Here is a 14727-nt window from a genome sequence, read left to right on the forward strand (position 1 = left end):
TTGCACTTTTGGTTTTAGAAAAGGGTAGACGTTTAATCCTAAATCCTCGCCGTTATAATCTCCATCACACGTCTACCCCTTCGTGCCGGCCTCCAACAACCACTACCACCACTAGAGGTGCACAAATCGGGTTCAACTGGAAAACCCGAACCGGTTCGAAACCGGTTTTTTCACACCGGGTTGTAAAATGGCACCGGTTCCAATCAAGAACCGGTTCGGTTCCCGACCCGAACCGATGCCCAGATATGCTAACTTTTAAGAACCGGGTAGGGTATGAACCGGAACCGGTTTTTACGTAAAAACCGGTTCCACCGGTTTTTTTTGAAATTTAAATATCATAGCCGTTAGGAACCGGTTCCAACGGCTATATAGCCATTTTTGACCGTTGGAACCGGTTTTTTAACTATAAATAGGTTATTTTTTTACTCTAAATAGCAAGGTTTGTTTGTGTACTTGTTAAACCACTTCCAAAACTATAAAACACACTCCAAACCACAATTAACCTTAAACCGACAACAAATGGCAACTAATGATGACGTTGTTATGGTGATCGAAACAACAAGATGCCCCGATGTTTGGGTTCATTATGATTTGTGTCTCATGACCGACTCACATGAGTTGGCACGTTGCAAATATTGCTCGAAGTTTCTTAAAGCAGGGTCCAACTCGACATTACGAAAACATACGAATAAGTATTGTCGAGAGAAAAGAAGTTTGGAAGCTAAAAAAACGGAAGTGGGAGAGTCGTCCGGCTCTACAACCCAAAAATAAGTATTCCCGGATTAAAACGACGGACTTTGTTTTTTATGTTTTAGTTGTTATGTTTAGTATCGTTTATGTTTTAATAATGTTTGTAATAGTTATTTTTTAAATAAATAAAATGTTCGTCGTTATTAAAAAAGTAACAAAAATTAATCATGAGTAACAAAAGTAATTATAATAAAACAAATCAAAACTAAATATTAGTTGAACAAGTTACAAATAATTTTACCAAAACAAATAATTACAACTCTTCTTCGTCTTCATTCTCGTCTTCACCCTCGTCTTCGTTATCGGAAGAAACCCCGTCCTCCGCCTCCTCATCATGAATATGACGCTCTATTGGTATTTCGTCTTCAAAGTTCGCCTTGTGTTGTACACGATCCACCGCATCCAAATGGTCCTTTAGGCAAATGCAAACCTCTAGAGACTCGGAAGTTAGTTTTGTTCTTCGCATAGATAACACCCTCCCACTAAGAGAAAAAACCGATTCGGAAGCAACCGTTGAGGCTTGTACGGCAAGCAAATCACGAGCCATGGCGGATAGAATGGGAAATTCGTTTTGTTTACCTTTCCACCAAGCCAACAAATCAATATTGCGAATTTCGTCGACCGTTGCGCCCTCAACATAGTTTGCTCCACTATATCGACCAAGTTCGCTACTTGGTGTGTTTCTTCTTTGCCTCTTAGATGCCGATTCACGAATCCCATTCATCAAGTTTATAAGTGGGTCATTGCACGGCCTACTAGTTGTTGTTTTTTTCACAAAAGACGATCTCGTGCTTGGACCATACATTTGAAAATAATGGTCATAAAGGTCTTGAAGGTTTTTGTTGAACTTGTCATTCGCTTCCGTCGACAACTTCGGGTCAATCTCGTGCATACCTAAGTTGTCGAATATTTCCTCAATCGTTGTTTCAACCCCATTAACATTCCAATAGGGGTTTAATGCGGCGACACAAGTAAAGACCGGCGGTATGTTTTCAAAATATTTTATGAACTTTTCTTTCATCACCGCAACAATATTTTCGAAGAGTTTGTTCTTCTCCGCAAAGCTTTTAAAAACACAAGACATATAGTACAATTCTTGCAAAACCCAACAACTAGTAGGGTAATAGACTCCCGATAATTTTGTTGTTGACTTTTTGAACACGTCAAGATACTCCAACAAATAACCGACTTGGACCCAAACACTTTCCGGAAACATATCGGCCTCGCGTTCTTCAACAAGATTGTTATGAAAAGCTTGTAAAGTTTGGCGTTGGGCAAAAGCACACTTTAACATATGACAAGTTGAGTTCCAACGGGTTGGAACGTCCCAATTCGGCCCCAAATACTTTCTTTCAACCGACTTGCAATAGTTATTATATTCAAGATGTCTTCTTTTACCACTTTTGAAGACATCTTGTAACATAAGTCTAAAGTATTTGAAATCATCACAAATGTTTTCATTGTCAAGACCTATTTGAACAACCAAGTTGATGATATGTGCAACACATCGGACATGAAAAAAATCCCCGAAACAAGGTGGTGAATATTTAATGATAAATTTTTCAGCCGCCTTAGTATTGTTTGAAGCGTTGTCAAACGAAATCGAAAATATTTTATTTCTCAAGTTGTAAGTCGTTATAACTTCATCAAGTAATTCAAACAATTTTTCGGCGGTATGTGGGAACGGGAAGTTTTCAAAAGCGATGGTGCGTTTCATCAATTGCCATGTCACCGGATCAACCCAATGAGCGGTGACACATATGTATGATTCGGGCAACCCGTGTGGTGCCGACCAAACATCGGTAGTTAAACTAACCATGGCTTCTAAAGAATGAAAAGACTCGATTAACTCTTTTTTAGCACACTCCCACAACCTGATACAATGACGTCTTAAGGTAGTACGACTTACATGTGTGTATCTCGGTTGTAGAGTTTCGCGAATCAACGACGTCAACTCCGGGTCATCAAAGTGGTTAAACGGCAAACCTCGTTGAATAACGAACTTTGCCATTCTATCTTGAACTTGAGTCGTGTTGTAACGAAATAATGTACCATCTTTACCCAAGTCAATTTGATCGGTCGCGCCAATCCCTTTCAACGCCTTGCAATATGGCTTCTCGATGTGTTTTCTCAAAGTAGAGTTGGAATCGTGCTTTAATATTGAACCACATAGTTTGCAACGAGCCTTTTGATAACCTTCGTCATCCACAATCAAATCCCAATTCTTCCATATGTCTTGGTTGCGGTTATGGTTGACTACCGTAACAACCCTTGGGTCCTCCGTAACAGGGACGGGGGCAACAAAAACACTCTTCTTAGCCTTCTTGTTAGTTTTTTTGATGGGTGCCATAATAATATTTAGTTGGATGGCCGGGTAACGGAACGGGTTTGCTAAAGGAGTAGTATTTTAGTTTGTTTTTGAGTTTGGTGGTGAAATTAGTGGTGGAAAACAAGTTATATATAGGTTTGGGCATCAAAAACCGGTTCCAACGGCTATATTACCGTTGGAACCGGTTCCAACGGATCTATTGTCTCTCGAAAACCGGTTCCAACGGCTATATTACCGTTGGAACCGGTTCCAACGGCTAATTGGTGGCTAAAAAACTGGTTCCAACGGCTATATTACCGTTGGAACCGGTTCCAACGGCTACTTTGACTTTTGTTTGACTCTTCAAAAAAAACCCGCCGGAACCGGTTTTTCCGGGTACGAACCGAACCGGTTACAATTAAGAACCGGGTAGGAACCGGGTTGGAACTGATACTAACATACAAATATGAGAACCGGGTACGATTTTCGGGTACAAAAATACCCAAACCGGGTATTGTACCAACCGGGTTGGAACTGGAACCGGTTCCGGTTCGGTTCAACCAGTTAGGTTCCGGAACCGGTTTTTTTGTGCACGTCTAACCACCACCATAATTCACGCCTACCAATAGAAAGGAGTTTCTGAAATCGTAAAATAATCTTTTACAGGAACTTAAAACGTTTCACATGAATCAAATGTATTAGGGTGGAGGTGGACTCTTCGGGTGGCCTTGGGAAAGCTTAGACCTAGCTAGGACACAACCCGGCATGCTGGGCCCCAAAAAAGTGACCCGCAAATGGGGTAGCTACCCTGAACCCCCCCCCCCCCTCCCTTTTTTTTTCCCATCACGATCTCAAAGGATATTCGTAAACAAGTTGTACTTCTCAAACTGAATTTAAAGAAAGGGAAAGATTGGCCCTTCAACTTATTTCATTATTAGTTTTGACAATAACCAACCCTCTAGTTTTTGTTTTATTTATTTAAATCTTGTACTTTAAAAATCAAAAACTTATCACGTTTGTTATATTAGTCGCCATCCTTATTCATTCAGTTCTACTAAATATCAACTTGTTAATATTTCAACATATTAATTTGAAAACAATTTTATAAATTTAGTTAAAAAAATTGTTGAAATATAGATTGTGATGAAAGATAACCATTTCCACGCTTGAAATATAGATTGGGGTAAAGTGGTTGAAAGATGTGTGTGTGTGTGTTTTTTTTGGGAGGGGGGGGGGGGAGGGGGGGGGGGGGGGCAGGTTGGTTACTGTCACCACCTCACTATGTGTCTTGAAAGAGACGTTTGTGGGCTGTGGCTAGGCATGTCAATTTTTATTTGCAATCTGAAACTAACTCAAGAAGCTATTAACCTGAATCCAAAAGTACTCGTATCCATGGGAACCAATATCATGCTACCCGATAAAAATTTGGCCTGGTTCCCAGTTACTCATTTATGGGTTTATGGTCAACGTGAAAACCCGTTCTGCGTTTTATACCAAAATAGTGCACGTTCATTCGTTTACTATTCCACCACAGATATTTTCGACTCTTCGATTGACATTCCAATGATTTCAAGTTGTATGTCTATTCTACTAATCTACTTCCAGGTTCTAATTGCTTAAATATTGTACTATTTCTATAGGTTTTGTTTGATTGGTTTCTCAATTCTACATGTTTTTATTGGATCCTATCCAATTCTTTTCTCAATACTCAATCAAATATTTATTTATTTAGTTATTTGTTTTTTAAAGTTTTCTAAGTCAAATACTCAAACCCTAGCTAACAAAGGTTCGGGTTTTAGGTTTAGATTCCTCACAATGACGGAACATATTTTTGAAAAGGGTGGACGTTTAACCATAAATCTTCTTTTCCCCGTCACAATCTCCGTCATGCCACTTCTACCCCTCCAAACAACCACCACCACCACCACCATGTTTCACGTCTACCAAATTAAAGCAAGGACTTTCTTGAATCCTAAACTTCCAATGAAGCAACCGAAGAGAGCAACAGGATGTTTGATGCATGCTATGATTGGCACAAGGCCTAATTTAGCCTATGCCCCGGGAAAACTAAGTAGATATGCTAGTAATCAAAACACACATAATCTAAATGGAAGATTAATGCTCTTGAAGTAGTTTAATATTTATTAACTAAATTAACTGAAAATAAACACTAATACTCTAGAATCTCTAAAACTCGACTAAACTACTGACCGGTAAGTGAACCGATCGACTCTAGTAAAGCTAAGTAAGTCCGGATATCGAACCCACGAGACTCTTTAAATTACGTTTATTAGCTAATTAGACTCGACTACAAAACACAGCTTATTAATTATACTTGTTTGGGGGATTTAAAATACTAATTTAATACTATAATTAAAAACTAATTAAAAAAACAAGTAATTTAAACGAAAGCAAAAGTTTGTTAATTAAAATAAGATGATAATAAGAAAACTACATAGGCTAGATTCCCCTAAATTTCAGTAATGAATTGACTTGGGAAAATATTTAGTTATGTACTGGGATTGTAAAATAGACACTTATAAGAAAACCCGAACAGGACCCCTGACCCTTCTCAAGAGAAACCTATGGATTTCTAACAAGTTTTAACGCACACCAGTATTAAAAATCAAGTTCGCTTACGGTCACCCAATTGTTTATAATTTAGTTCCTTTATACGAAATCCTACCTTACAGCGCGAAAATCAAAGGCAGTGTAATATATCAAATTGATTCAATAGACAATAATTAAATAATCAAATCTAGACGGACTCCTTACAAAGAACTAAATCTAGCAAGATCAAATAATAAAGATCTATCGATAACCTAGCACCTTACACCTATTTAGGTTAGCAACACATTTAGGTTTATTTAATTAATAATTATTATTCCTATGATCTTAGTGCACATCAATCATAAAATAATCAAAAACACAAAGTAATTGACCTAATAACAACCTATCATAATGACAAACAATAATCTAGGCAACTATGGAATAATAACAATTAATCAAACAATCCTAAATATCCATACGCATCAATTTAATATAAATAAACCTTTTACTAAACCATAAAAACCATAACGCGAATAAATCCCAAATCAAAACACAACGTCAAAGTAGGTTCATCATAAGCCTAGACAGTCTATAAAGTTTAGCCTAGCATCTTAAAATCAAACAAAACAATAATAGACGAAATCATGGCGAAAATAAATAAGAACGGAAGAATAAAGGCGATAAAACCCGGAGTCTTTGTCCTTGACTATTAAGCACTTCGCCGGCTGATTCCTCGACTCCATAGCAGCCAAAAACTGACCTCGGACGCCTCGGAACTCACCAAATTCGTCTGGAACTTCAGGGTATGCTTAATGGTGAGTTTAGGGGTCATTTTATAGGCAACAGGTGTCCGAAAATACTAAAGTCGGTCAAGGAAAAGCTGGAAACGTCTGGAAGACCACCGCCGCGCCGCGGGCTTGGCCCTCTCCGTCGCACGGCGCTCCGGCCAAAAAGGGGGCGGCCTGGTCCGGTCTGGTTCACTCCTGGTTCGGTCCGGTTCGTTTCCTGATGCTCCGGTTCGCCAGTTTAGCTCGTTTTTCGCCCTCTTTTCACCGGAATTAAAACCCGAAACCTAAAACATAAAACCATGTTAGTAGTATACAAATCTTACGAGAAACCGAACATAAACTAATAAAATATTAAATAAATGTACACGGGATTAACATATATTAAACGTTATATCAAAGATCATTCTTCTACAAGTGGATGTATATGCTCTCTCTTGGGCATCAAAGAAGCAGACTTGCATCACCAATTCTGCAACATAATCTAAATTTGTATCTTTAGCACCAACTAGTACCAGAAGTTAAATGGTAAAGAAACCTGATCTTTGAGATTCTTAAGTGGTTAAAACTTATATAATCAATATTTATCAAGTGTGATAGTGCTGGCTAAGGATTATAGTCAGGTGTATAATGAAAAGTCCGGACTGTTGTGTGCTTTACACAACATGATTCATTAGCTGATCATGCATGGTGTGATATCTGTTGAAATTGTAAGATTTGAGTATATTTTTTTGGTTGATCATCTAACTAAAAATTTAGGAAGAGATCTCCTGAATAAATCAGGAATTAAAGTCTTAATATTTTATGTTAAGGGTCCGAATTCCCATCAAATAAAAACGTTAGATGCTAAATTCGACATGGAAAGTTTGGCATAGAGATATAGGAACACAATATCATAAAAATCCCCAGGTTTATGTTAAGACTACAAGATAGAGGAGGCTGAAGTGTAATTTCTTAATAGTTCATTGATAAATTGTAGTGCATGTGCAAGAGTAATGAATTACCTATAACTATGAAGTTCGAATATTACATGAAGCTTTGGACTTAAGCTTTGACGTACTCTTTGAAAGATGGGACACAGGCTAGTAAACCGTTGTGTCAAATCCAGATTTGTAAGCGTATGTGTATACTACCTACATGTCTATAAGCGGATAACATGGGTTCAATCCCTAGATACTGTTATTCTAATATTTGTACCGTGTAATATGCTAAAGTGAAAATTCAGCATATATGTTAGTATATCGGATTTGCGGACTCGTTTAAGAGGCTGTTTGGTAGCCTCTTAACAGTCGCTCATTAAGAGGCTACCAATCAACCCCTAACCCTAATAATATATTGGGCCTTGGATTTCATACATGGGTTTTAATTGGATTAGACCTTATTGCCTAAATAAATAAATACAAAAAGAAGGAATCTGTATGTATTTGTATTCTCTCGATCACAATTCACAACATTCGGCTGCATTGCATAAACCGGAGTACGTAATCCATATTAATATTATATTTAGTCGTACAAATTGTGACTTCCTTGGCATTAATTCAATTCAGTTTAATTAATCATGTGTTGTAATCTTCACATCATAACTGTTATTAGGGTTTAAGTGGACCATAGGGTTTAAGCAAGCGAACGAACATGAACACATGTTTCGTTCGTTTGTGCTCATTCATGGTGGTGAATTGATATTAATTGAATATTAACGAACTATATATAGTTTGGACTAACTCTCCAATATTTTATTATTCAAGAAAACTAACTCAAAAACTTGAATTACAACCCATACCCTAACTCGGTATTTATAATCTAACCTATACGTGTTAGACTACAACTGGGATTGCTAATAAAATAATAAATTCAGATAATTGATCCAAACTTGATAATTATCTCTAATCCTTAATTAACCTTACTTGCACTCCAAGACTCCTTCCTTGTGCCTCAAGCCACATATAATTAAGGACGGTTCGGTAATTAATTCCAACACTCATTTATGTTTGTTACGCTCTTTTTTGTTTTATGTTCATTTATCTTTGTTCAGTTACGTTCATTTGTGTTTGTTGAATGAACATAAACAAACACAAGTTAAATGAGCGAACACAAACATACCATTGTTTGTGTTCGTTCGGTTTGTTTACATGCCTACTTATATTCTTCGATTTTGATTTTGAAATCTATCTTGCAGCATTATGGGACATGAAACCCCAACAAGAGGCGAATGCCTAAATTCGGATATAATCATCACCCTTCCTCAAAACATAATCGACAGTATTCTAAGTCTAATTCCGCTTCAAGATGCAGTGAGAACTAGCATCTTGTCAAAGAAATGGTGGTATAGCTGGCGGAGCATGCCTAAACTTGCATTTACAAACGAGTTGGTCAAATTACCATCTAATTCTGTTTGCATACTGTTGAAGTGTAAGCTTGCCAGTGCCATCTTCAATGTTTTGTTATCACATGACGGTCCGGAAATACTAGAGTTCAACTGTCATCTTCATAGGGAATCTGAGTTTGTCCAGATAATGAGTTATCTTGCAAGGTGGAATAAGCTGATCAAAGAACTGATATTTTGTAATCATAATAGATCCTACAAGCTTCCCGTTTCTTTCTTTTCGTTGCAAGGACTAGAACGTATAGATCTCCAAAACTGTACCTTTGAACCACCATTGACATGTAACGTATTTGGTCGGCTGAAAAGCATCAGTTTTAGGAATGTTGAGGCGTCTGCTCAAATGCTTCAACGGTTCCTCTCCAAGTGCCCATTGCTCGAGTATCTCTATCTGGTAAGCATCCTTTATGAAGTTCCTTCAATTACTAATAAAATTATATATGAAGGCAATTTAATGCAGGGACACAATGGACAGTCAAAAGTTGACTCTGCAGCAGGAGGAAACAAGCTTACGTTTGCTGATCTTTTACGGTGTATGCCTAAGATTCAGTCATTGGCTATCTCAAGCTATTATATGAGGGTAATATTTATAAAAAGAAAAAGATTCATTACATCTAACGTGAGAATATCGGCTTTGCTAATTTTGACTTTTGTATTCGGTTAAAGGACTTGTCTGCAGATGGCATGCCACATAAGCTTCCAACTTCAGTCATCCGTCTCACGAATCTGACTTTGGTTGTGCGCTTGATGGAACAAAGCGAGATTTCTTCTGCCTTTTGCATCATCAGTAGCTCTCCTATGTTGGAGAGAACTAATTTTATGGTACATAGTAATATTATTAATAGGGATTTTTACATATTTCCCTTTTATAAAACATATATATTACATATTTATACATTTCATTAAAATGCCAGTAACGCTTCTGAAACCACTTAACGCGTTCGAGGTCAGTAAAATTCTTATAAGAAAAATAAGGGTAATATAGTCATTCAATAGCTTAATTTTTAATGAAATGGATAAATATGTAATATATATGTTTTAGGAAGGGGAAATATGTAATTGATTTTTTGACTTGGGTAAATATGTGATTTTTTATACTTGTATTGATATTGTATAGTTTTACTAGGCTATTCAAAAACGAGGTAGATTGCTTATAAACTCAGAAGAAGACGAGCAACCGAAGAAGAAAGTGCGTGTAGGTAGCCCTGCTTCACAATGGGTATCGGTTTACAATGCGCGTCCCCCATTGAAGCAAAGGTAGGCTCGGTTATCAAACAAACGAACAAATTGTTTTGTTCATTAAGTTAAACAACGAACATGAACGTGTGTCTCGTTTGTTCCTTTATGTGCACGAAAGTTCGTTCAATAAAATCCGTTTATGTTCATTTAAGTTCGTTTGTTAACATATTCTTTTAAACTTTTTGCGCAGATATCACTACGATGTTGCAGACTCGAGACTATGTCAATTTGTAGAAGAGGGTAACGAAGACGGTTTATACATAAGCTGTGTTGCTTCTGCTTCTAATCTGTGGGCACTAATTATGGATGCAGGAACTGGTTTTAGCTCTCAAGTTTATAATCTATCACCTGTCTTCCTTAACAAGGTTTTTGTTGATTCTGTAGCTTCTTATTTTTCATATTAAATGGCTCAAAATAATAAATAACTTGTAAGAATATATATATATATATATATATATATATATATATATATATATATATATATATATATATATATACATATTTCATCAGAAGTGGATTATAGAACAATGGGAAAATAATTATTACATCAGCTCGGTTGCTGGTGCTGCCAATGGAAGCTCGTTAGTTGTTATGTCTAGAGGTTAGAATTTGTGTTTAATAGTATATTCATAATAAGGGACGGGTTTATATATATATATATATATATATACATGTGTCATTTTTTGTCTGTTAGTTATTTCAGGAACACCTTGCATACAACAGTCAGATAAAGTGAGCAAGTCGTTTCCGTTCAAGTGGATTAGTAAAAAGTGGAAAGAAGGTTTTCATGTGACTTCTATGACGACAGCTGGCAATCGTTGGGGCGTTGTTATGTCCAGAAACTCTGAATTTTCTGACCAGGTTTGACTTTGACTTAACTGATATACTTTTTAGCATTTGATCATTTTTTTAACTGGTTAGATGAAAAAATAACTAAATAAAATAGCTATAAAGGAAATGAATTGAATGTCTTTGTTCCACACATTATTGGAATAGATTAGTTATAAAAGTGTCGATTTATTATTATTTTTTTAATATCAAATGGGTCAATTCAAAAAATTTAATTTTGCTAAAAGAACGGGTCAAATGGGTTAAACACATCAAATTGAGTTATCCGTTTGGTTTCGGTTATACCATTTGGGCTTAAAATTTTAGGCCTAATTCTTTTTGTTAAATAAGTTAATTGATTATTATACATTTAGGATAAATATTTTGGTAACCCTATTTATTAAATTATCGTAATGCTTTAAATATTTTAAATTAAAAATGAAAATTCATAAATTTGGTTTGTGCCATTCCTACTTGGTAGGGTGGTAAGGTGGTTAGGGTGTGAATTCGGTGGTCAAGGGTTCAATCCCCATAGTATACAATAATATTTAGCTGTTCAAACAAAAAAAATTTGGTTTGTATTTTCGGTTTTTGTTACACGCAAAACTTAAGCCAAACCAAAAGTTCGGTTTTTTTGAAAACATAAATCAAATCGTTGGTTTTTGTTTGGGTTCAGTTTACGGATTGATTTTATTGGTTAAATGCACATCCCTAGTTATATCAGTATTGTAATCATAAATAAGGAATTATTTTTTTATTTGTAAAATAAAATAAAAGGCTTGACCTTTTTGAACTGCTATTGATCAGGCTGTGGAGCTCGATTGCCTGTACCCCAATGAAGGGATGCACTGTAGATGGGAGAATGGGCACATGATAACATCTATGCCTGCCACACATGATCGGGCTGTTTTCGTACTTAGCATCCCGAAACACAAAGTGATGGATAAAACCCAAGAAACGTTACAAACATCCTACTTTCCAAGAACTCGCATTGAGGTACAAGTTTATTATAAACTATCTTTGTAAGTACATATTTTGCCAACACTGGTTTTATGTAAATTTTGTAGGAAAAATGGTCAAAGAATCTTTACATCACGTCCATATGTTATGGTCCGACCATTTGTTGAAGTGGGCGTCGTTAGGCTTATTTTGGTTGCATTTATAGTATGGGCGGTTAAGTGGCGATTGGCGAGTGTAAATCATTTACCGATAGAAGCTAGATAAATGTGTGCCATGAACTAAGAATATGTGGTTTGTAGCCTGGCTCATAACTTCTATACTTGAAAAGTTGAAATAATTAATGAGATACTATTTATAATGTTTTGTTGTTTGTGTTTTGTGACTGTCACTGTTATGCATGGTTTTATGAGTGAAGCGTCATCTGAACCGGAACAAAAAGTGATGGCGGTATTGTACCCGTAAATTAGGTATAAGATTGGCATGACTCGGGTGATGTTTAATGCAAGTTTAACTTCACTGTTTTTATGTTTTAGGAGTTTAGCTTATTTTTCTAAAAGTGACATTCAAACAAATCTTTTTATTTTAATACGAGCTTCTTCCGTTAAAAACTTGGAAGCTTTTAGTTTCCTATATGAGCATGTCCACTTGCTATTTTGCCTCATTTATTTGGCAATTTGTTGACAACTGGTGTCATATTCCTCTCATCTTCACTTTCTCGGTTCGAGATTTGCTTAAGTCACGAGTCTTGCAAGTTAGATAGAAAAAAAAATTTATTGGCCTTCTGGCTCAATGACATGGAGGTGATGGTTAAGGCTTTGGATACTAGAGGTCTCATGTTCGAAACATGACTCAAGGGGGTTTTCTCACAGTGGTGGGTTTCCCTCTTAATGGTGTTCTTGAGTGAGTCAAGTAGGCCTGTAAGCGAACCGAACGTTCGGTGAACTGTCGTGAACCGTTCGACAGGAAGTTCGTTTATTTAATAAACGAACGAACATGAACAAAAAATTTGTGTTCGTTTAATTAAAAGAACGAACATGAACGCATGTTTCGTTCGTTCATTTATGTTCATGAACATTCGTTTATGTTCGTTTATTTATGTTCATTTATGTATTAGTATTAATAGAAAATAATTAAGTATTATCTGGATAGGTCATCTGCTTAAAGGTTTTATATTTGTTAATTTGTGTTCATTTAAGTTTTTTCATTTAAGTTTGTTTATATTTGTGTTCATTTACGTTGCTCATGCATGCTCGTTTATCTTTGTTTAGTTATGCTAGTTTATATTTTAAACAAACAAACACAAATGTCCATTTTTAAATAAACGAACATGAACATAAATATTTGTTCGATTAAGTGTCCGTGTTCTTTTAAAGTAAAATGAACGAACACGAACATGCCCTTGTTCGTGTTCATTCGATTCGTTTACAGGCTCTCATTATTCACATTGATGAATACATCGGTCTCTATCTCTAGGCTCTGCCGATTTTTTGTGTTTGTTTGTGTTCGTGAACCGTTCGTGAACACATTAATTTTCTTAATGAACGAACACGAACATAAAATCACGGTCGATAAGTGTTCATGAACCGTTCGTGAACACATTATTTACTTAACGAACGAACACGAACAAGGCCTTGTTCGTGTTCGTTCGGTTCGTTTACAGCCCTAGAGTCAAACCTGGAGCGTCAAAATCAGTATGGATGGTTGACATCCCGTCTCAGAGAGGCTTACTCAAGTATTGGCGGTAGATCCAAACACTATTAAAAAAAAGATAGAAAGAAAAACAAGGTGCTTTATGGGATCATCTTTACGGCATGTCAGTGTATTTGGTAGACAATAGCGAATACTAACTACTCCAAATGGTGGAAGACATAAGATATTTGAGCTTTCTTTGGAATCGTTGTTATAAAAGTTATTGAAATATTGGTGTAGCTTTTCTTTCTAACTTCCCATTATTTGGTGACTTGGTATCTAACGTCTTTTTATTTGTTTAATGAAATTCTCCATAAAAGAAAACTAACAAAAAAATCCGTAAATCTTATTTTCACCCTTACACCCTCTCATTCTCTATGCGAGAAAACCACCACCCTTTTAGGCTTTGTATAACGTATCATTATTGAATCATATATGAACTTTTCGCATGAATTTAATAGAGCTTTCTATAGTCCAACCAATATATGTAATTATAAAAAGATCAGACATATGCTTTCCTATAATGTACTTTTATTTTCATAGTTATCATAAAGCAATCACTATTTTATAAAAAAAAAATTAATAAGGGAAAAAAAGGGTAACCAAGCATATAAACAGAGGTTTTCGGTTGGGCTAGAAGGTTTTTTCACCTATGATAGGTTTTCTTTTAATGGTGGTCTTTGGGCCAAGACTGATTGGGTGAATTAATATACGAGTTTCTCTTCAACCTTTGGGGATGTCTCAGCCTAACACTCAATGATTCCATACTCACAAATGAAGATGATTATATAGACCAGTGATCCGCCAATAATTCAAATCACCTAAAAAACAAATATAATTTAAATTAATAATCGTAATAATCAGTCACAATCAGCACTAGATGCGAAACAAAATACGTTACAAGAACTTAAATATCAAACACGCAAATTATAAAAAAAAAAGTCACACTAGTTTCGTGTACCGGTTAACCCATCGTGACGTCACAATTCACAATAAACAATTTCTTTCCTGACGTCAGCATCACCCTCACTTGTATCTTCCCCAATTTGAGCCCTAACCCTAACTCCGATCAATCAAATTCAACGATGGTGATGAACAGTCCGCTGGTGGTGGCAGTGGCCAACGTCTCCGCCGATATCTGCCAATACATCGCCTGCAACCCCGAACGATTAAGCAGCCAGCAAGTTCTCCATCTCATCTTCTGCTTCCCGTTCCAGCAGTTTCGCCGATTCGCGCTT

General features: G+C 36.3%; 1 protein-coding gene across 1 annotated transcript; it reads left to right on the top strand.

The window, feature by feature from the left end:
- The first annotated feature begins 9281 nt into the window (after positions 1–9281).
- Positions 9282–12086, top strand: LOC143585096 (casein kinase 1-like protein HD16). The gene is made up of 8 exons (XM_077066966.1): positions 9282–9353; positions 9440–9595; positions 9900–10030; positions 10203–10377; positions 10523–10613; positions 10716–10873; positions 11648–11836; positions 11908–12086. The coding sequence occupies exons 1-8, from the start codon at positions 9309–9311 to the stop codon at positions 11965–11967; spliced, it is 1005 nt and encodes a 334-aa protein (XP_076923081.1). The 5' UTR covers positions 9282–9308; the 3' UTR covers positions 11968–12086.
- Positions 12087–14727: the final 2641 nt, after the last annotated feature.

Source organism: Bidens hawaiensis, unplaced genomic scaffold, assembly GCF_021521415.1.
Source record: "Bidens hawaiensis isolate Kalapana, Puna unplaced genomic scaffold, B.hawaiensis_p1.1 tig00033563_1, whole genome shotgun sequence".
Lineage (NCBI taxonomy): Eukaryota > Viridiplantae > Streptophyta > Magnoliopsida > Asterales > Asteraceae > Bidens > Bidens hawaiensis.